Below are 24,176 nucleotides of genomic sequence, written 5' to 3'. Positions count from 1 at the left end.
TTCAGGAATGAACTTTCTACTCACAGTGATGTAGTAATTATCATATCCTATCATTGCTTTTTCAAAATGGAAGAGTCTTAGCCCGATTTCTACAGTTGTAGAACTTGCATTGTATATAAGCAGTAGATAAATTTAATGGGAGAGACTTAGCCAGATTTCTATAGTTGTAGAACTTGAATTGTATGCAAGCAGTAGATAAATTCAATGGCAATGAAAAGTGACTTCTTCTGATGTGCAGGTACATCACGTTTATGCTGAAAGTGCGTAAGTTTTTAAGTTGTGATTTATGTATTGGTAATGCGCAGATGTAGGTACCTTTACAAATTTTCTTTTTCAAGTTTCAAATTGTCTTTCCTAGTAACTGGAACTGGATTTGAACAAAAGCTTCTCAAAATACATTTCTTTCCTAACATTCAGTAGCTCTTTGACTTCAGTCCTTTCATTTGGATTCATACAGAATGAAGTGTCCTTGCAAATCTTGAATTCGTATTGACCTAACATGAGGGTAACGGAATAATTTTTGTTCAGAACTATGTTAAACAATGTTATCCTACGTGTGTTAAGCAATGTGGGGCTGACCACTATTTTAAATGTATATATTTTAAAATAAATAAATAAATGTGCATATGTCAGCTGTTCTTTACAGGGAACCTAGATTTCATGGACTGTAAATTACTTCACATGAACACAAAAGGTTTCCCTGATTGACTGCATATAGTTGGAGAATATTTTCTCCTTTAAATATTATAACATTTATATAAACAGTAAAACTTTTCCAATTCTCTTTTTATTAAAGGAAAACCATTGCAGAAGAATAAAAATCCTAGGTGACTGTTATTACTGCGTATCAGGATTGACCCAGCCCAAAACGGATCATGCCCATTGCTGTGTTGAAATGGGACTGGACATGATTGACACCATCACGTAAGTATTGCATGTGGTATACCTGGACAGGAGTGCTGCAGCAGCTTCTGTGTGGCATTCATAAGAGGTATTTTCAGAGGAACAGTGCCTGCTACCATTCATACAGTCACGGAAACATAGAATGGCCTGAGTTGGAGGAGACCTCAAGGATCAGCTAGTTCCAACCCCCGTGCCATAGGCAGGGATGTCACCCACTAAATCAGGTTGCCCAGGGCCTCATCCAACCTGGTCTCAAACACCTCGAGGGATGGGGCATCCACAACCTCTCTGGGTAACCTGTTCCAGTGCCTCACCACCCTCTGAGTGAAGAATTTCCTTTTAACCTCTAATCTAAATCTCTTTTAGTTTGAAACCTTTACCCCTTTTCCTATTGTTATTTACCTGAATAAAGAGTCCTTCTCCATCCCTTTTATGAGACCCCTTTAAGTACTGAAAGTCTGTGATGAGGTCACCCCAGAGCCTTCTCTTCTGTAGGCTGAACAGCCCCAGCTCACTGAGCCTATTTTCATAGGAAAGGTGCTCCAGCCTCTTGATCATCTTTGTGTCCCTCCTCTGGACCCACTCTAAGAGCTCCATGTCCTTCTTGTGCTTGGGGCTCCAGACCTGGACACAATACTCCAAGTGGGACCTCACAAGGGCAGAATAGAGGGGGCCAATCACATTCCTCAACCTGCTGGCCATGCCTCTGGTGATGCAGCCCAGGATGCAGTTGGCCTTCTGGGCTGCAAGCGCACACTGACAGCTCATGTCAAGCTTTTCATCCATCAAAACCCCCAAGTCCTTCTCTGCAGGGCTGGTCTCAATCAGTTCTTCTACCAGTCTGTATTCATGTCCAGGATTGCCCTAGCCCAGGTGCAGAACACTGCACTTGGACTTGTTGAACCTCATTTCTCAATGCTTTTCCAGGTCCACTTGGATGTCGTCCCTTCTTTCTTGTGTATTGACTGCACCACTCAGCTTGGTGTCATCTGCAGACTTGCTGAGGGTGCACTTGATCCCACTGTCTGTGTCATTGATGAAGATATTAAACAGTACTGGTCTGAGGACAGAATTCATTCCTGTTATTCTTTACCACCCCTTGCCAAGTTTAGTTCCATCTGTGCTTTGGCTTTCTTTATCCCATCGCTGCACATCTAGACCATATCTCTGTACACTTCCCAGGCTAAGTGTTCCTGCTTCCACTGCCTGTGCATTTCCTTCTTGCACTTCAGTTTGACCAGCAGGTCCTTGCTCAGCCATCCTGGTTGTCTGCCCTCCCAGCCTGCTTTTTTATGCTGGGGGATGGAGAGTTCTTGTGCTCTAAGGAAAACATCCTTAAAGTGTCTCCAGCTTTGCTCACCTCCTTTGTCCCTGAGGATAGTGTTCCAGGGGATCTCAGCTACTAGGTCTTTAAATAGCTTGAAGTTTGCTCTTTGGAAGTTTAGGGTGCTGACTTTGCTCTTTGCCAGGCCTGTATTCCTCAAGATTATAAACTCAACCAGGACATGGTTACTGCAACCCAGACTACCTCCAGTCTTGACCTCTTTAATGAGCTCTTCCATGCTGGTGAGCACCAGGTCAAGTAATGCTTCTCTTCTGGTTGGTTTGTCTAATACCTGGACCAGGAAGTTATCCTCAATGCACTCTAGGAATCTTATGGATTGCTTACAACCTGCTCTGTAGTTTTCCCAACAGACATCCAGGTGGTTGAAGTCCCCCATCAGGATGAGAGCATGCAAGTGTGACACTTCTTGTAGTTGAAGCAAGAATGCCTCACCCACAGGCTCCCCTTGCTCAGGCAGCCTGTAGTAGACCCCAACCACAAGGTGTCATTTATTGTTGCGGTCTTTAACTCTGACCCATAAGTTCTCAACCTGTCCATGGCTGTTTCTCAAAGGCAACTCGTCACAATTAATTCCTTCCCTAATGTAGAAGGAATACCACCTCCCTTCCTTCCCTGTATATCCCTTCTGAAGAGTTGGTAGCTCCCTATTCTGATATTCCAGTTATGTGATCCATCCCACCACATTTCCATGATGGCAATCAGGTCATGTTTGTCTCATTGAACCGTGGTTTCTAATTCTTCTTGCTTGTTTCCCATGCTGTGTGCATTGGTGTAGAAGCATTCTAGAGCTCTTGCTGATTGCATTGGTACAGTTCGAAAGTATTTCCCTGCCATTACTTAGTGTGATAGTGTTCTCAGGCATGCTTTCTTCACTCAGAGGTACATCCCCTTTCCCCACCATGTCTTCCCCCCTAACAATTAGTACTGTTGCATTCAGGTCACAGGTATAAAAATCAGATATACCGATTTTTAGGAAGGATGATTCTATACAACAATTTTCCAGTCCATTTAATCACTGTGACAAAAAAAAAAGGGCACAAGTACAAGTATATAGAGGCACATGCATGTACTTATTAGAAGATGGAAAGATCATGGTAAATCATGAAATATTCCAGTTGTTATTTTCCACAAAGAAAGAAATCTGAATTATTGTTTTTAAACTGCTCCTTTCACACACCAATATGCAATCTTAAAACCAGTCTTGATGTATGTCTGTTGTGTCTGTTTGTATTCCCAAAATGATAGCTTTCAGATTTCTCATTTCCATATGTCATGTTTAAACCTTCAATTTAGTCTACTTTTCAGAAATGTAATGTGAAATTTACTTGCTGATAAGAAAGATTTTTTTATGTTTGAGAGGTCTGCATGGATTGTTGTTTTACCAAGAAGAAAAATGTGAATGTGAGAGAACTGCGAATGAGCTTTTAGCAAGAGCTGGAGATCTGTTTCATTACACAGGAGGGAAGGGATAAAGGGATTGAGATTTCTTCACTATTGCCTTATTCTGTGTCTATATGCATGCAAATACTTGTGTTTTATAGAGAGGCTGTAGGAGGGAGTGCACACCTGTATTAATTCTATATCTAAATAAATAATGGTCAGCGCTTGTGGGATGAGATTGCTGTTCCAGTATATCATGTGCGATGGGCACTGTAAAAGTGTGTCACATCAGAGCCTTCACCTTTTCTGTAATGGAAAGTGTTTGGTCACTGTTTCCAGTAGTCAGTTATTTCTTTTCTCTGGTGTTAGCTGGGCTGCTGGAAATACAGAGTTGATTCAAAGTTCTGCTTCCCCTCACTTAATCCGTAAGTTTTTGTGTTGCACAAAAAGAAGACCTACCTTCTCTGCAAAGGTGAATAGACCACAGTGTAATCTCAATTTAAAAATAGTTAACTATTAAATACAGAATATATATATATATATATAACAAACAAACATAAGCCTTTTGAATTCAAATTATGTGTTTTATAATTCCAGTTACTCCTCAGTTATACTTCAGTGCTGTATTAAACAAAAAATCTATTAAGTCCATATGATGCTGCTGGCTGCTGTGTTTCTTTATTTCAGTCTGTCTTCCAGTCTTTACCTTATGTATGTTCATGTGATGTTACAGAATTCTATTCTAAAGCCAATTAGACAAAAGAATCACATGATTCATTCTTCCCATCAGTCTCTTTCCCAGGGACTTCTCCAAATATTTCTAATTTATAAGCATATTTTTAAAGCAGAATTTTAAAGTAATTTTTACCTGTTTGTGGCAACAGAAATATTTTCTCTACAACTCAGAGATGAAATTTTCGGCTCCTTACCCAATTTATTCAATAAGTATAAGTATTGTTTATTGAATATTCATTATTCCTCAGGTAATAGGAATAACAAGTTGAGGGATTTGGTCAATCAGAAAGAGACTTAAAAGCAAATTTCTCACAAATTTCCATGCCTGGCATTTGGAACATTTTACCTTCTTTATTATTTCTAATAAATCTTTGACCACTTTGTATTTTTCATGTCAGACATTTGTATGTGAGGATGAATATGCACATATATACAGGTGAATACATGATGCAATTGTTTTTCCAAATTTAGATCATGCTTATTTGTGCAAAGGCTTGATTTTGTAGAAGAGTGTATTATGATCCTCTCACTGAGTTCACTGTATGCTTTTCTCAAGAGAGTTTGTCTCAATGGAAGTAATGGCTGTTTCTTCAAACCCTGCTAATGACTTAGGGGAACATGGGCATTACCACATATACTGTTCTTTCATACCAACCTGAACTTTTTATGTGAACCTGTATTCATTGATATTTCTTTGCAGAAGACTTTAAAGAATTAAAAATAGGAGAGAAGTATGTAAAACACATGAAGGCTGATTCCCATTTCTAGTCCAGTCCACATGATTTATTGTAATATTAATTTATAAAATAAATCACAATGTTAAGGGTTGGGTAAATGAGTCCATATTCTCCCTTTGTTTCAAAACATGAATATTTAAATACTTCCTGTTTTCTTTGTAAAAGTTGTAAAACTGACAAAAGACTTTGTAATCTATTATAATATATGATCATCCGTGTTAACACAAAATCCTAAAAGAATCACTGTATGGTACTCTTCTTCCCTACAAACACACTGGAAGGGAGTACTTAACAACATAGCGCACAAAGGACAAATCCTGAAATAGAAAAGAGATCCAAAAGTTATTTATGTGTGTTCTTCCATACTATGTTTATAAGGAAGCATTGGGCTTTAGAAGACACATAGTTAAATATACAAGCCTTTTACACATTTTCAGAAGTCTTTTTTTTTTTTTTTTTTTTAATTCCTGGAAAACAGTGCCTATTGCTCTTCTCTCTTTTAAGCTCAGTATTAATCATTATTTCATTAGTTATGCTATCTTTCATGTGTACAAATAATAACTGTCTTAACTTTTCTTTTTTGAATTCTCAATTTGACCAATATTAGAAATTAATTATGTTCCCTTTGTATGTTATTATTTTTTGGCTGCTGTCACAACAATGTAAATTTGAAAAAGGAATTGAATTTAAAAGGGTAGAATATTCTGGGACTTTTCAACCTAGAGAAGAAAAGACTCAGGGAGATCTTACCAGTGCATACAAGTAACTGATGAGAGGATGCAAAAAGATTGAAGCCAAACTTTTCTCAGTGGTATCTAGTGATAGGACAAGAGCCAATAGGCAAAAACTGAAATACAAGAATTCCCATTTAAACATAAGAAAAAAACCTTTTGCCATGGAGATGTTCAAATACTGGAGAGTTTGCAGAGGGAGGCGGTGAAGTCTGTATCCTCGGAGATATTTAAAACATATCTGGGCACAGTTCTAGGCAACCTGCTGTATCTGAACCTGCTTAGAGATGGGAGGTTCATCCACATGATTTCCAGAGACCCCTTTTAGCCTCAGTGATTCTGTGATTCTAAGCAGATGGGCAGATTCTAAGCAGCGTGTTATCTAGAAACATCTGGTAAACATCTAGTTAATACCTGTAGTAGAATATAATTAAATGAAAATTTCAACATTATATTTTTAACAGGATTTATAAGTTCGGAAGACTTCAGAGTGTGTAGTCAGTAACCAGATTATGGGGAGAGAGGGCAAAATGGAGAAGAGGCAAAGCTATCCATTTCCTTTGTATATTTGCAAAATGAATTCTCTCTCTGTTTTTTTTTTTTTGTTTGTTTTGTTTTGTTTTGTTTTTTGAGGAATTAATGTGAGTAAGGATCCAGGCTTGGTGCATATTTCTTTTCTCAGTTAAATGAATATGCCAGTTGTGCTTATGAGGGAAAACAGGAAAATGATTCATTCCATGAACTCTTGCCCTTGATGGCAGTATTATTTTATTTTTTTCTTTTACTTCAAGTGGAGCAGCATCTCCACTTGCTCAAATACTCTTGTTGACAGAAGCACGTGGATTAGCAAAGTGCACAAATAGCTCCAAAGCAGGAAAATAGGTTCTTCTGAAGATTAGGAAAATGTCTTCAGTCCTTCTTAAAGACCAAAGCCAGAATATGGATTGCCCAAGCTAATTTGTTTGAAAATATGATGAGCAAATGAAAAGGAGAAGTGTAGAACTTATGACGGTAAAGTTGGAATGAAACATTTTATTTTTTAATGGTATGACTACTAGGTGTAGCAGCTTATCAGTCTCATGAGAGGCAGTCATTTTTGTTTTTAAACTCCTATTATCCAGTGTCAGAGCTGGATGCCAGGTGGTACTGTTCTAAATGTCTATTAACTTTACTGAAGAAACCAGGCCCTGGCATTGTAAACTTATGTTTTGAAGACATTATGCCTTATGACAGCTTTGTCATGTTACCTAGGATAAATAAATATACAAAAGCATGATAATACCATCTAATAAAGATGGATCTGTTAAAAGTGCCTATCCCAGAGATATATACCACCACTGTTTCCTTTTTTTTCCCCAGGAAATCAAGGAATAGAAGTTCCTAGTGGTTGTTTGAGAGATCTGTGATTTTACTGAGTTGAATGTTGAGTTCATGTAAATTGATACTTTCTGTTCTCTTAGTGCTCTGTGTAGCTCTTATTTAGGTGTCCTAGAACATGATGCTTCATGCAAGTATCATCAGAGAATGTTGTCTCAATTACATTTAGATTGAGAGTTTCAAATAGAATTATAATTTTTCACAGAAAATTATAAAACAACAACAACAAACTTGTCACAATTTCATCTGCCTTGTACAAAGCAGTTTTTTCAGGGGCGCAGTTAAAGTCAGACTAGAATCATGACAGAAAGATCCTTTTCTCTTTTTCATAAAACAAACAAACAAGGAAACAAAGCAGGTAGTGTTATATTCTCATATTACTCCAAAGGAACTTGTGTTGTCAGTGTGTTTTGTGTCAGTGCCTCAGTACAAGCTAGCTGTTTTAATTCAGAGTCACTTAAGCCATCACAGCAATATTTAAGTGGGGGTTAAGTGTTGCATATGACCAATGTTGCTTTTAAGTTTGGACTGTCAGATTTTCTTAGGAATATCATTTAAATGGCCATGTTCATTAGCACCTCTAATACGGAAGATACTGTCCTCACCTCAGTTTCGAAGTCAGTTAGTCCAAGTATGCTCTTCACCTTATTTAAACTGTTTGCTACAATTGAATGTTCCAGTATATTTGCTCCAGTATTTTACTTTCTCACTAGATGTTTACTAGCTGTTTGCTGTGTGGAGAAGTTTTGCTCAGCTAACCATGCTCTTCCTCCTCTTCCCCATATAATGACTAGATCTCTGATTTAAGATAGTGTGAGGCAGGGAAATTTTTTAAAATTTAAATTAGCAGTTTGCCCTTCCCTGTGGAGCTCTTCATCAACTGATATAAATTATATTAAATAATCCTTTGGCTCAATTAACAACTATAAACTCTTAGGATATAGAATGTGTGAGTTGTTTAAATGTGCTTAGTAAATCCACAGGGCAAGAAGTGAACAATAATGTTTCTAATTGGAAATGAGGACGGAATGTGTGAGCAGGATATAAATACTAGATTTGAGACTGGAATAGAATATTTGGGATAACATTCATAAACTTGTTAGAAATGTAATGGGGTCATGTAATCATTCGTATTGTCACATAAATGGTACATTTTCACAATACTTCTTCCCTTGACATCTTACTGGGAGTCAATTTTAGTACTGACTCAGAGAAAATTGCAACACTGGCTGGATCAGTGGCTATGTCTACATTAGCACATTGGCAGCACATTTGTAGATCGCAGCAGCTGGTCCTGAATACTTCAGTTTAACCTATATGTATTATGGGGGAGGACCTTTTTTTTTTTTTTTTTTTTTTTTTTTTTTTGTAACAGGACTTGTCTTGTCCTCTGTATTGAATGTTCCTACTACATGTGGAGTTTGAAGAGGTCTGAAGGAAAGAATCCTTGCTTCTTGAAATCCAGGCACCTCAGTGGGGTCTAACAGGAGATAAATCAACTTTTCTCTGTGTCACATAGGTGAGTGTATCACATATGGATGACTCCACCTCATATGGATGACTCCATCAGTCATCCATGTAAGGCCTAACATATGAAGTTGGGCTTGTTTTCCACCTGCACATTCTGTGGATGCTTGTTTGGGCATTGTGGAGGCTGATACTTGAACAATCTCCTGCCTCTGAGCTTGGTCATTGGCTGAACTGTGGAAGAATGGGTACAACAATAGCCCCTTTAAAGCCCAAGTGAAATGGCCAGAGTCCTGCTGGAGTCTTCTTTTGTCTGAGCAAGAGAGGCACTATGTTACCTGGTGTAAACATTGCTGGTTCTTCAGAAGTCCTGGGCTTGGGAATGTCTGGACAGGTGGGAGTGCATTCACCTTGAATTCTGGGAGAATCAGCAACAGGTGCATAAATTTTCAGATGAGGAAAAAGTTGTCTATCATGAGCTGCCTTCACCATCATTGTTGAAATTTTTGTTAGCTTGTACCTCTGTCAAAGTGAACCTCTTGTTTCCTGAAGCAAACAGTCCTTCATAGCCCAGGCTGTCTTGCTCCAGGTCTCTGTTGTCTTACTCCAGATGAGCAACATACTGGGAAAGTATGCAGCTCTAGCCAGTACAGTTTCTAAGTCAGGGAAGGGGTGTGGAACATCATGTTCATGAAGCACAGGTACATCCTGGAGTGTGGCTGTGTCCTAGCAGAATTGACAGATTCCTGGTGGGTAGCCATGGGGGAGACAGGAGAAGCCTCCACAGCAACCAATGGCTCCCTCTGCAACTGTGCTATGTCCTCCCAGGCCAAATTAGGTGCTCCAAGAGAGGTATTGGTGACTGGGAATAAGCAGCATCCATCACTTGGTGTGGCAGTCCATCCTGGGCTCAACTTAATTTTCTTTTTCCTTCTCTCTCATCCGAGCCCTTACTCAGTGCCCAGGAGCATGGAGTAGAGACCCTGGGGAGAAGAACCCTGCAATCCTCCCAAGAATCCATTCCCTCTACCTGGTATCCCACAGGCACAAGGACAGCTGCTAGCTCTGTGCTGCATCTGGGATGATCCTGCTCATGGCCATCCCCAGTGCTAACTTTTTTTTCCTCATTTCTCTGTGCTGCCACCACCCTTGAGTGCTAGAGCCTCCCCACCAAACTGCACATTGGGGACCTGTACTGCTTCCTGTCCACAGCTACACAGGCACAAGGTGTTCCTTGAGGGCCTGGCAAGGGGAGGGTCACTGTTGCCGTCTTTTTATTTCTCTTTTATTCAGAGAAACCTGTAGATAATAGAAAAGTGAGACTGTGAGCTCCGAGCAGGTGCTAGGTCATGATAACAGGCAGGGTAAAGCAGAGCTTTGCAATAGTGATGCTCCCTCATTTGGGTTTTCTCCTGAGGGCATAGAAATCCCTGTTTCCTTCTGAGATGGTGTTTGCCAGTCCCACAGGCTTTTGCTACAGATCTGCTCCATACCATTTCTATCCATCCATCCTGGTGGGTGGGCTGCAGGGTGGAGTAAGAAATGCAGAGAAGGTTGTGGGCTGCCCAGGCCAGGAACTGACTGCCATTCAGGGTTGAAATATTCTTTTCTTGGTATTTGAAATATTATTTCAGTGCTTTCAGGTGTCTGCCTTCCAAAGACATGTGTGTTAGGTAATATCAATCTGCTCAATTGTTTGTTTGTTTTTTGGTTTTTACCTTCTATGAGCACGTTCATTTTAAGTGTCCTCCTCCTCATGGCTTCTGTAGCAGTAACTAGCAAATTAGTTGATATTCTCCCAATCTGACGTTAGTTCACAGAAAGACATTCTTTGTCATTAATATCCAAGAACTAACCATTTCTAAATTATGTTGAAGTGGAAATGACCCAGATATAGTTAGGGAGACATGCAAAATTCCTTGTGGTTAAAGGGCACTGTTATCTTAGAACTGTGCATACATAAAAATCAAACATATATAACTGAACCAACAATCTTGTCTATGCCTTTAACCAGGAAACATCTATTTCTATGCAGGTATTTTTGGACCTAAGAAAGGATCTAAATAACTTAAAGGAAATTGGGTACAGAGATTCTATTTTTTTTTCCTCTGTTGCTTCAAATTCAGCATGGGTGTGGATAAATGTATTTACTTCACAGAGCAATTCTGCAGATTATCTAAATGAGTTTGACCATATGCAGCAGCACATGAAATATTTATAGCTAAGTAGAGAACTAAAATGTAAAGGATTAGTAAGAGACATAAGCTGTCAGAGTAGATGAATATCTTCTAAGTGAATAGACTCTACAAGCCTACAGCTTAATATATATATATACACACATATATATATATACGTATATGTATATAGTCCCATTTGTTTCTGAGCTTCCTTTTGTATTAACATTTGGAAAATTTTTGAGAATATTTTTTCCAAACCTAAGAAAAATAAGTTATAATGAATAATTTATTCGTTAAAATTTTTTTAGTTTGCCGGTTCATGGCTTGTCTATGAAGTACTGGTATTTTTGCAGAAATGCATTATTAATTTAAAATGTGTCATTAGGTGTTCTTGTGATATTTTATTACAAAAAAAGTTGATGCTGTTTGGAAATATGATTGTGGTACTTTTCTGATGATGAAAGGTCTAAAGGGCAAGACATATGTGGAGTTGCTGAGGTCACTTGGATTGTTCAGCATAGAGTAGAGGAAACTGAGGGGAGACCTCATGATGGCCTGCAGCTTCCTCATGAGTGGGAGCAGAGGGACAGGCGATGATCTTTGTTCTCTGGTGACCAGCAAAAGGCCCCAAAGGAACAGCATGGTGCTGTGACGGGAGGATCAGGTTGGATGTTAGGAAAAGGTTCTTCACTGAGAAGGTGGATGGGCACTGGAACAGCTTCCCCAGGGCAGTGGTCACAGCACCAAGCCTGATGGAGTTCAAGAAACATTTGAACAATGATTTCAGACATATGGTTTGATTTTGGTGTGGTCCTGTGTGGAGCCAGGAGCTGAACTTGATAATCTTTGAGCCCCTTCCAACTCAGGATATTCTATGATTCTGATGTTATATTTGAAGCCTCTTTTTTACACATTACTTAAATTCTTCATTTTTGATAGTTCACTGGGGTATGTTCATGAAAATTAGGGGACACAGGGACACATAATAAATTCAAAGTAAATTCAAAATGTTTAATAAACTGCCCATGAAGTTTTTGTTTGTTTGTTTGTTTGATTTTGTTTCATTTTTCGTTTTCCTGACTCAAATTTAATGATGAAAGCATCCCTGAAACATACTGGGGTTTCTTGGAAAAATGAGAAAAGTTGTTCTTGATTTAGATTTTTTACTAAGTGACTACTTCTGGAAATCTTTTGTGAAAAACCAAATGTGTTCAGATTCCGCTTTATGGTTCATTGGTACATTATACAGTGCAGATTTTTTAACAAGGAGTACAATCATCCATGTTGTATTTCTTTGCTCATTTTTTTTTTTTTTCATTTAATTTGTTATGATATTCAAATTTCTACAAGCAGATGAGTTTTTCCCCTTTCTCCTGAGCCAGCTAGGACAAAGAAAAGCATACATTTGACATGAGGTTTTATATGCCGTTTTAAATGAAAACTTTTTTAACATTAATTTACAAATAGAGAAATACACACTTGCAGGTATGCTGGTGAAGATATTTATACAAGTATTTAGTTATTCAAGAGAACATAGATAGGCAAGCAAACCATAATCCTAACATACTTTGCCTTGCATGCTATCAGGTCTTGGTATAAAGTCAGTTGTTTGCTACAAATGTACAGGTAAGGATACAAAGGTTAAGTTATCATTAGGTGGCTTATATTGTTAGCTCCTTTCATTTCCTCAGTGCTTTGCCAAGTATGCAGCAAGCCCTGTAAGAGTGGAATCCTTTTAGGACTCCTTGGAGTCATTTTTAAGGCTTGACTAGGAACAGATACTGGGGAAAAAAAAAAAAAAAAAAAAAAGGAAAAAAAAAAAAAAGGAATTCTGACTTGCAGTGGTAGAAATAAGATAAGGAAATACTTTGTTAGAAAATAGTGCATAAGCCTTTCTCTCCTGTTGTATAAAATATGACTGAAAACTGTGGTAGGCCTGAATTCCCGTTGAGGACAAAAGATCTCCACGTTACTCACATTAGTGGTAGCTGACATGGTACATACTTCAGCACTTCATGGCTGCAAAGCTCCTTGCTTAAGTTGAGGCCCGATATATTGTGCTCCTCACCCCACATCTTGTCCTGTGCTACATGTCCCATGCAGTGCTACAGGCCTGGGGGAGAGTGGCTGGAAAGCTGTGCAGAAGAAAAGGATCTGGGGGTGCTAATTGATGCTCACCTGAACATGAGCCAGCAGTGTGCCCAGGTGGTCAAAAGGCCAATGGCATCCTGGCTTACCAGGGAGGTGATCGTCCCCCTGCTCTGGTGAGGCCGTACCTCAAGTACTGTGTTCATTCTTGGGCCCCTCACCACAAGAAAGACATTGGGGTACTGGAATAAGTTCCAGAGGAGGGCTACAAAACTGGTGAAGGGCCTGGAACACAAGTCCTATGAGGAGTGGCTGAGGGAACTGGGGTTGTTTAATCTCAAGAAGAGGAGGCTCAGGGGAGACCTTATTGCTCTGTACAACTACCTGAAAGGAAGTTGTGGGGAGCTGGGTGTCAGCCTCTTCTCGCAAATAACTAGTGACAGGACTACAGGGAATGGCCTCAAGATGCCCTGGGGATGTTGAGGTTGGAAATTAGGAGACATTTCTTCTCAGAAAGAGTACTTACAATTGGAACAGGTTGCCCAGGGTGGCGATGGAGTCACGATCCCTGGGGGTGTTTAAGGAAATGTTGGAGTTGGTGCTTAGGGACATGGTTTAATGGGTGACATTGTTAGTAGGGTGATGGTTGGACTAGATGATCTTGGAGTTCTTTTCCAACCTTTATGATTCTATGATTCTATGTGTCCTTTCAATTAATTGTAGTTTTAAAAGTACAACAAGACAAAAATGTAATAGCTATTTCTGGAATAACTAAAAAGTCATTTTAAAGACCTCTCCAACAAATCCACTGTACTTGGATGATATTTAAAAAAAATACATTAGTCAATGAAAGCCAAGAGAAAATTGTAACCAGAGCATCATCCTTTTGGAAAGTTTAATTTGAAATCCTAAAGAAAATTAAATATTACACTGATTAGGTAGCTTTTTTATTCTCCCATTTTATTTATTTTTGGACTGCAACTTAACTGTGGAATGCCAGGTGCCGCTGTAATGGGAAAAGCTGCAAAGATTCATGCATAGCATTTCCTCTGCATGTACTGTGTAAGTTTATTAACTTCAAGGTTCCTTTTCAATGTTCACAAGTCAGGGTAGGGTGAGAGCGTACTCCATTCACAGAGATAAAGAATCCTTCCTCAAAAGTAGCATCAAAATTAAAAATGCTTTTAATAACGACGTCACCAGTTAATTCCCCCTTTCCCAGGTATACATGTACAATGAGAATCTCTGAAGACTAGATTTAATTTATGAGTTGAAGTCCATAGAGGTGGTTTCTCTGCCACTCTTGCAGCAGCTTTGGAGAGATATTAGTATTTATAATTTCTCTTTATCTACTGTTCTTGCACTGATGTGGTGGTTTCACCATATTCTTTGTCCTGCACTTCTATAAGAGAGTGGAGTCATTGCTTCATAGTACCTCCTCATAACTCTTCTCCTGCAGAAACAAGAATTTTTAAATATGTTTGTGCCATTTCAGACTCACCACAGGAAGTTATGCTTAGTTAAGCATACCATAAAGATAGAAGCACAGCACAACTCTGTGTGATTACTGGTAGTTGCAACAGTTCCCTAGCAGTAGCAGAGGGATCAGATGAAAAATATGAATTATTAAATAAGTATCATCCAAGATGATTGACAATCTGAGACACCTGGGGAAAAAAAATAATAAAAAAAAAAAGGTTAGTTTTTAACTGAGTATGTTTTCATCAAAGTGGAAATTTAATTAAAGGGTGAGTTTAGAGAACACCATAAATCAAAACTGTGGACACATTACTGAGACAATAATATTTTTTTAATTTATTTTTCAACCTTTCACAGACGAACTGGAGGGATCCATACCATCTCTGTTTTCAGATTATGTTGTATTGTTTCGATTACAGATTTAACATTTTACACTATTACCTTTAAATCAACCAACCAACCCACCAAAAAAAAAAAAAAGGAATAAGGAAAAGGAAGTATTGTTCTGATATTGCAGATGTAGAACTGAAAACAGAGGAGAAAATTACTTTGAGTGACAACAAATTGTGGTAAAAAAAAAAAAAAGAGAAATTTAATCATTTAATGCAAGTCTTCTGTGACAAAGAGACAAAACTAACCAGTAAAGCGAAGCTTTACAAAAACGCCAGGTATTGCATTTTAATACCGAGTTGAAAGTAGCCTGGAGTAGTGGTAGGATTGAAACATGTTTGTTTATTTACATGTCAGGTTAAAATTAAGCCCAATAAGATAGTTTCAACACTCTTCTTTGAATTCCAACAATCACCTTGTGTTTGCTTGTCATCCTGATGAAATAAGCACACATTGGGAAAAAGGAATATTTATGAGAGTAAAAAAAGAAGTAGGTAAATGTGAGATGAAAGATAAACAGGAAAGTGCAAGAGTTAAGCTGTCTGTCTTTGAGTTATTTGAGTTACAGCTAGAAAATTCTTTGGTTCAGCAAAATCAGCAAAATACCTAAGCTTCTGTATAAATGTGATAGCAAATACTGAAAAAGAGACAATGAAACTTAAAAGTTTTAGGAAAGTTTCATTACAAAACCCATTTACTATGCTTTTTTTTTTTCCTTTTCCTGTATTAAATGTAATGAAATGTAACCTTTACTGTGTTTCATTAAAACCTGGAAAATCAATTTCTTGTTCAATAAATTTAGAAATACTGAGAAATTGGTTCAAAACTAATTAAAATATGAACAAGAGAATAATTTCTCTATAATTACAATTGAGGCTTAGAAACTACCCTAAGAGTGAAGGGAAAGAACAGTACCTGAATACACCATCTGAGATTTTGAAAAGTTCCTGCCTTTTCAATTATGTACTGTTAACTTTGGGGGAAGGAGTGAAAATAAAGAGTAATGCTGTTGTCTAAAGACTAATATCATGATGCTATATATTCCAGATCTGTTGCAGAAGCCACAGAGGTTGATCTCAACATGAGAGTTGGATTACATACAGGAAGGGTACTTTGTGGGGTCCTGGGTCTCCGAAAATGGCAATACGATGTCTGGTCAAATGATGTGACTTTAGCCAATGTAATGGAAGCTGGAGGGTTGCCTGGGTAAGTATGAGGAACAAAAACAAACAAACAAACAAACAAAAATATATATAAAGAATCAGATACCTGTATAGGTGAGGAATTTATTTCCTTTGCAGAATTTGCAATGTAATCACTATTGATGAAAAGGATTAAGGGTTTTGTACAGTAGGAGTAATCATTGCATTATATGATGTCCGCTGTGGAATTGTCCAAATGGTCTTAAGATTCATGTTAGTAAATAGATTAGATTAGAAGTAAAATGTTGAAAAGAAAAAGAAGAAGAAAAAAGGATTTCTCTTAAACATGCACATAAACCTACAGCCATTCCATGAAGCACGTCCTAGAATTTGAAGTACTCCTTGGGTGTCCTTGGACTCAATTTACAGAATCACAGAATTGTCTAGGTTGGAAGAGACCTCAAGATCATTGAGTCCAACCTCTGACCTAACACTAACAAGTCCTCCACTAAACCATATCACTAAATTCAACATCTAAACATCTTTTAAAGACCTCCAGGGATGGTGGCTCCACCACTTCCCTGGGCAGCCCATTCCAATGCCTAACAACCCTCTCAGTAAAGAAGTTCTTCCTAACATCCAGCCTAAAACAACCCTAGCGCAACTTTAGCCCATTCCCCCTCGTCCTGTCACCAGGCACGTGGGAGAATAGACCAACCCCCACCTCGCTACAGCCTTCTTTAAGGTACCTGTAGAGAGTGATAAGGTCGCCCCTGAGCCTCCTCTTTTCCAGGCTGAAAAAGCCCAGCTCCCTCAGCTCCTCCTCATAAGACTTGTTCTCCAGACCCATCACCAACTTCGTCGCCCTTCTCTGGACTCGCTCGAGCACTTCCATGTCCTTCTTGTAGCGAGGGGCCCAAAACTGAACACAGTACTCGAGGTGCGGCCTCACCAGAGCCAAGTACAGGGGGACAATCACTTCCTTAGGACTGCTGGCCACACTGCTTCTTATACAAGCCAGGATGCTGTTGGCCTTCTTGGCCACCTGAGCACACTGCTGGCTCATATTCAGCCGACTATCCACCAATACTCCCAGGTCCTTCTCTGCCTGGCAGCTTTCCAACCACTCATCTCCCAGCCTGTAGTGCTGCTTGGGGTTGTTGTGCCCCAGGTGCAGGACCAGGCACTTGGCCTTGTTGAACTTCATACAGTTGACCTTAGCCCATCGGTGCAGCCTATCCAGATCCTCCTGCAGAGCCTTCCTACCCTCGAGCAGATCGACACATGCACCTAACTTGGTGTCATCTGCAAACTTACTGAGGGTAAGATCCCCTCATCCAGATCATCAATAAAGATGGCTGGCCTCAGTACTGAGCCCTTGGGAACGCCACTAGTGACCGGCCTCCAACTGGATTTGACTCCATTCACCATGACTCTTTGGGCCTGGCTATCCAGCCAGTTTTTAACCTAATGAAGCATACACCAGTCCAAGCCACGAGCAGCCATTTTCTTGAGGAGAATGCTGTGGGAAGCAGTGTCAAAAGCCTTATTGAAGTCAAGGTAGACCACATCCACAGCCTTTCCCTCATCCACCAAGCACATCACTTTGTCATAGAAGGAGATCAGGTTAGTCAAGCAGGATTTGCCTTTCATAAACCCATGCTGACTGGACCTGATCACCTGGTTGCCTTGTAAGTGCCACATGATGGCACTCGAGATAATCTGCTCCATGAGCTTCCCTGGCACTGAGGTCAAACTGGCAGGCCTAGAGTTCCCCGGGTCTACCCTCTAGCCCTTCTTGTAGATGGGCGTCATGTTTGCTATCCGCCAGTCGACTGGGACCTCCCCCGATAGCCAGGATAAATGATGGAAAGCGGCTTGGCCAGCTCCTCCGCCAGTTCTCTCAGTGTCCTCGGGTAGATCCCATCTGGCCCCATCGACTTGCGTACATCCAAGTGCCGTAGCAGGTCACGAACCATTTCCTCATGGATAGTGAGGGCCACATTCTGCTCCCCACCCCCTTCCACCAGCTCAGGGTACTGGGTATCCAGAGAACAACTGTTTTTGCCGCTAAAGACTGAGGCAAAGAAGGCATTAAGCACCTCTGCCTTTTCCTCATCTTTTGTAACTAATTTTCCCCCACATCCAGTAAAGGATGGAGATTCTCCTTAGTCCTCCTTTTTGCGTTGATGTATTTGTAAAAACATTTTTGTTGTATTTAACGGCAGTAGCCAGATTGAGCTCCAGATGAGCTTTGGCCTTCTATTTTTGTCCCTGCACTGCCTCGCAGTATCCTTATAGTCCTCCCGAGTGGCCCGCCCTCTTTTCCAAAGATTATAAACCCTCTTTTTTCTCCTAAGCTCAAGCCACAATTCTCTGTTCAGCCAGGCTGGTCTTCTTCCACTCCAGCTCATCTTTGGGCACGTGGAGACAGACAGCTTCTGCGCCATTTAAATTTCCTTCTTGAAGAGTGCCCAGCCTTCCTGGACTCCTCTTCGGAAGGGAGGCCCTTCTGAACTGCCTCTGAAGGGACTCTGCCAACCAGTGTCCTGAACAGTTCAAAGTCGGCCCTCCGGAAGTCCAATACAGCGGTTTTACTGGTACCCCTCCTGGTTTCTCCAAGAATGGAGAACTCTACCATTTCATGGTCACTCTGCCCAAGACAGTTTCCAACTACCATATCTCCCACCAGTCCTTCTCTCTTTGTGAACAGCAGGTCTAGCAGGGCACCTCCCCTGGGAGGCTCACTAACCAGCTGTGTCAGGAAGCTATCTTCCACGCTCTCCAGAAAACTCCTAGACTGCTTTCTCTGGGCTGTGTTGTGCTTCCAGGATATGTCTGGGAAGTTGAAGTCCCCCATGAGAACAAGCACTGACAATTTCTCAACTTCTGTCAGCTGCCTGTAGAACTCATCATCAGTCTCCTCATCCTGATTCGGCGGTCTATAACAGACCCCCACCAGGATGCTTGCCTTGTTGGTCTTCCCGCTGGTCCTAACCCATAGGGACTCAACCTTATCATTCCCAGCCTCAAGTTCCATGACATCAAAACTCTCTCTGATATAGAATAGAATATATATATGGAATATATAGAATTTAAATGTACACTGTTCATTTTCACAAATATGCTTATATGTGCTTCTATATGCAACTTGCATTTGGACTGGGATTTACCACCTTCTGTTGGATATTTGCAAGATTATGATTTGCTGAACAGGAGGTCAATGGTTAAGTTTTTTGGTTAAGTGAATTTCTGTTTGCTGCATATGTCATTCTGAGACAATTTTGGTAGTGTGTTTTTGTATGTTCTTTACCTTGAGGGTTCCCGATGGAAAATAAATAAATAAATAAAAAATTAAATAAAACAGACCTGAACATAATTAATAGAGAAGAGCAGTAACAGCTTTGAAGATATCTCCTGGGAATACGTTTCAAATATAAGGGTTCCTTCAGGAGGAAATGTGAAGATAGTTTTGGGGATAAGCAAACTCAAAACTAGAATCATAGAATCATTCAGGTTGGAAAAGACCTCCAAGACCATCTGGTCCAACCATCTCCCTACCACCAATACCACCCACTAAACCATGTCCCTAAGAGTGTCAAAGTTGACTGTGCTGCCAAAACAAAGTGGATTAGAAAGCTGCCTTAACGCAGAGTAAGTAAATGGAACATGTCACAGCTGTGAAGAGAAACAAAAAGAGAAGAACAAGGAGTTTCTTCTTTATGTACATGACAGACTTGGAGTGTGGAGCCACACGTTTCAAACAGCAGGCTGTTTTTCCAAGCAGGCAGTGAGGTAAACGCTTAAATCCATGCAATGTGAAAGATGATGTGAAGACTTCCACTTTCTACAAATCACTAAATCTGCAAGGTTTTGGATAATCTGCAGTTACTGTTTTGGTCATTCTGCTTAAGTTTAGAAAAAAACATTTAATAGAAACATTTTTGTGATTTTTTGGCTGAAAAGACAGAGCCCATTATGATCTTTTTCATGAGTGTATTGCACTAGCAACTACCTAGTAATACATCTTAGCTACGAAGAACATCTTATTTTTCTCTCCAGGAAAGTTCACATTACAAAGACCACCTTAGAGTGCCTAAATGGGGACTACGAAGTAGAACCAGGATATGGACATGAAAGGAATAGTTTCTTGAAGAAACATAATATTGAAACATATTTCATTGTGCCATCCCATCGGAGGAAGGTAGGCTCCACAAATTCTAGCTTGTTTTGTGGCATGTTTTTTGTAGTTTAACAACTGTTCTATGATAGTCTGAAACAGAGGCAATATCGGTATTTATTGTTTCTAAAAGCTTTTAAACTCTTGAAATTAGATCTTTTGGTTTTGGTTGAGGCAGGAACACTAAAAAAGCTAACCTTGTACATTACCTAGAAAAGAAGATCACTATACTTTTGAAGTTTAAAGTTAAAACAACTTTTCACTTAACCCACAAAAAAAGAAAGCTTTTGGTTTATTCAGATTCTGTAATCATTGCATTAGAAATGATATGGTATGTTAGTCTAAAATGTAATTCATTCCTATCTTCCACTTCCATTCAAAATTATATTTCTGAATATTAATGCTGGCAGCCTGACTATTTTATCTTGCTCTTTAATTCCCATATTTCCATGACATTTTACTCACACACTCCTAACACTTTCTACAACCGCTTATGATAGTAATGACTCCTTTGGTAGGCCTGGAGGAGTCCCTACTTAATAGATGCAGAAAAAAAACTATTTACAGACTTGTCATGCCCATAGCAGAAAAGACAGTGAAATGAATTCAGCAGTAACCGAATTAACATTCCCTGGAAATCTGGAAAAGTTGCCATGTTGTCAAACTGTACAACACAAGCCTGTTTATCTAGGTCAGGAGAAGAGGCTGGAGTCAATCATCCTGCTTTTAAATGTATATATAAGTCTACCGTAGATCAGATATTTATGCTCAAGCTGAGTAAATTTTCTAAGATTATTGCAACAAAGAATATATTCTCTGTCCAAAACAGACAAATAGCTCCAGTGTTTTCTCCCGCTAAGCTGAGCTGCTCATGACAAATTGAACATCATTTCCCTTCCTTTCTCTGCCACCTCAGACTCCCACAATGATTTTGGCTATCCCTTTCCTATCCTAGCTGCCTTTCCTCATAGATTTTGCCAGGCTCCCCTCTCTTTTCAGTGCATTCCTTTTGTCAGACACTCGGAGAAGTTCTGGGAAAAGAGAAGTAAGTCGGCAGTGTTGGAAGCGACAATAATATTTTCTGCACCTTTCTTTCTTTTCTGCACCTTTCTTTCTTTTGGTGGAGAACAGAAAATGGAAAGTGTGGAATGAGTAAGATTTTAGCTCATTTGAGCAGGAACTTCTTAGATGTTGCTAAGGATTTAGCCACGCCTGATAGAAATGGATGTGACACCTCATTCTAGCCAGATTTTCAGAATAAGGAGAGAGTCCCATCAGTGCAATGGTAATTTCTTGAGTTGCAGTGAAGTTGGTGATAGTTAGTGACCTTCAAGCAGGTTCATTCACAGGCACACCTTTCTTCCTCAACCAGTTACTGAGTGCACCTCAAAAGTAAATGCTGAAAAACTGTAAATTTCATCTAATTGGTATGTCCCAACAAAAACAACTAAGCAATGATCCTATTTAGGACAGTCTGTTTTTATGCTACAAAATAACTTTTGTGACATCAGTAGGAGTCTTGAAAGGCCCTTATCCCATTTAAGCATGTTCAGTTTGTTCCAAACCTCTCCATATCAAATGATGCTTATCTTAAAAGTTATCTGCCCTCACATATGTATTACTCTTTATCTCAGCCGGACAACTCAGAATACAGACTTTTGCAAACATATTGTCCGAGTCTCTGCCCAAACAAGTTTAAATCAGGGATTTGACCTTTAGAGAGAAATTTTAAAATATAAGTCTCAAAGTAAGTACGGAAACAAAAAAAGATGAGGTTTTGAAGTGAATTCAAAGCTCCATGCTTGAGGATGTTAGCTAACTTTCCATTAACATGTTTTTGACAAAAATATAACCAGGGAATAATAGATCATCCTGAATTCCAGGTCAGCAGTCAGGTTCCTGGTCTGAATTTGATTATCTGGAGAGTTTTTCTGGAAAGTCGGGGAGTCAAGTCACCACAGAATTCTGATTCTGATGATGAAAGCTACTGCTGCTTTATACCAGAAGGACTGCTGCAAGGGTGTTTTATTATATGCTTCCTCTAAAGCGTCTTGGAGAGATGGAATAAAGCATAAAGGAGAGATGGAATATCCTTGTCTGCTCTGAAAATCACATGATCTCGTGTTTTGTTCTTCTGCTAATCTATATGATTAGACTCCATTTTAGATAGTAGGAAAGAAAATAGGTCGAAAATCAGTGGGCTAAATTCTGTTTTCATTCTCAGTAAGAGGTTTTTGTTGCCTTTCTTGAAACCAGAATTAGTTCCTAAATTAACCAATCTCTCTTCCTGAAAAAAAAATATATATATATATGAAAAAGTATGTTGCTGATTGCCACTACATTTGTTTATCTTTTTTTTTTTTCTTGTCTGCTGTTTTAACTCCCAGAGCATTATGTATCATTTCATAATGCATAAAAAAGGGAGAAAAGGCAGTAAGTGCATCTATTACATGTAGACATGTATTCTCTCAGCTGCACTGACTGAAGAATTTCTAAGAATAGAATCTTGACATTCACATATTAAAGTAAATGAAGCCAATGCATGTTTAATGTGCAAAGATGAGAGCTTACATATGAGCACCCATTCCTTTTTGTTTGCAAGGCTGCTGAGAAGCTGCTGGTGACTGCTGAGAAACAACTCAGTTTGTCATCAGCCACATAAACTGAATGCCATGTTACCCTGGGTGTCACTGATGGATTTGTAGAAGTGACAGATGCTGCAGTACAGCTTGGCTGACATCAGCTCTCTGGCGTGCATCAGTGCAGTGTCAGCCAAACTGGCAGAAAGAAACACTTCATGAATTTTACAGATATAGACAGCCTTCTCCACTGGACTCAAAACAATCAGTACATCACTTTGCTGTTTGTCATAGTATACTACAGCCATCCCCAGTCTTTGTACACTTGCATTGGACCACAAGATACTAATAAATAGCTGTAAGATAAACACCTGCTATATCCTCTCCTACCTTGATTCAGTCATTAAACCTTCAGAGATATAGAAACAGAGGACTGGCCCTGAAGCACAGACAAGATCTAGCACCCATAGGTGAATTCAGGTATCTGCTGTTTTACTATTGTGTTCCTTCCCCTGGAGCCTCATTAGCTGAAATGCGAAGACATTTTTAGGTCTTTATGCATCATCTCTGAGATTAATATGAACTGACTGTAGCAGGGATGATTCCAAGAAGAATGAAAATCAATATTATCTGCAACAGATGGCCAAGAATCTGTTGAACTTGAAAGATAAATAATTTTTTTATTGTTAATATTTATTTAGAAGGCACATACCCCACATTTTCCCTTATTTGATGTGCCAGAAAGACAGATCAACTGAGCCAAGAATGAGAACAGTATATGAAGACTCATTCATGTACCAATTACATTAAAAATGTGAATAAATTATAAAATGTTCCCAATTATTTTAATCATTTATTCAGTCAACTGACAACCAAAATTTTGTGATCTGATATGATTACTAGAATGGTGTATAAGCTAAAACGTGAGAGGAACTTAGAAAAGACCACTGAGAGTATTCTTTTCTTTTTGTTGTATTCAAGTCTTTTATTTTGGTAGATACTATATTATTCTATTACTGTTACTGTTATTTACTATTTGCTATTATTACTATTATTTATTGTTTATTTTTATTATTTAGCAACAATTATGCATGTTTGACTGGATAACATTCAGCTTCTAAACCCACTTAGTTTATCAGATAGTTTATCCAAAGGCATAAAGACTTTTTTTTTTTTAATGAAATTCAAAATTTTGGTCACCTTTATTTAAAATCTTACATAAATATTCTTCTTAAATATTACATAATAATACAAAATGATATAGCCCAAATAGAAACCAAGTTTCTAGTTCTGAAAAAGCTAACACATTTATTTTAAATGACATCTGTTATTTCTTCATATTGTATATAGTTTCTAAGCCATGTCGTGATATGACCAAAATATTGCACTGAGACAAGATTTGAACAATTAGATTAAAGTAACTAGCCACAAGTCTCAACACATATATGAAAATCCTCATCTGATCT

General features: G+C 39.0%; 1 protein-coding gene across 3 annotated transcripts in view; it reads left to right on the top strand.

Moving 5' to 3' along the window:
- Nucleotides 1–24,176, top strand: part of ADCY1 (adenylate cyclase 1) — a 165,325-nt gene that overhangs the window by 84,644 nt on the left and 56,505 nt on the right. For all 3 annotated transcript variants that reach the window (XM_084510067.1, XM_084510065.1, XM_084510066.1), the window contains 3 exons: nt 797–924; nt 15,857–16,015; nt 20,014–20,155. In XM_084510067.1, coding sequence (XP_084366193.1) covers nt 797–924; nt 15,857–16,015; nt 20,014–20,155 — 429 coding nt within the window. The remainder of the gene's footprint in view (nt 1–796; nt 925–15,856; nt 16,016–20,013; nt 20,156–24,176) is intronic.

Source organism: Aythya ferina, assembly GCF_964211825.1.
Source record: "Aythya ferina genome assembly, chromosome: 2".
Taxonomy (NCBI): domain Eukaryota; kingdom Metazoa; phylum Chordata; class Aves; order Anseriformes; family Anatidae; genus Aythya; species Aythya ferina.
The sequence above is the reverse complement of the archived record's forward strand: the minus strand, read 5'-3'. Positions and strand labels throughout refer to the sequence as shown.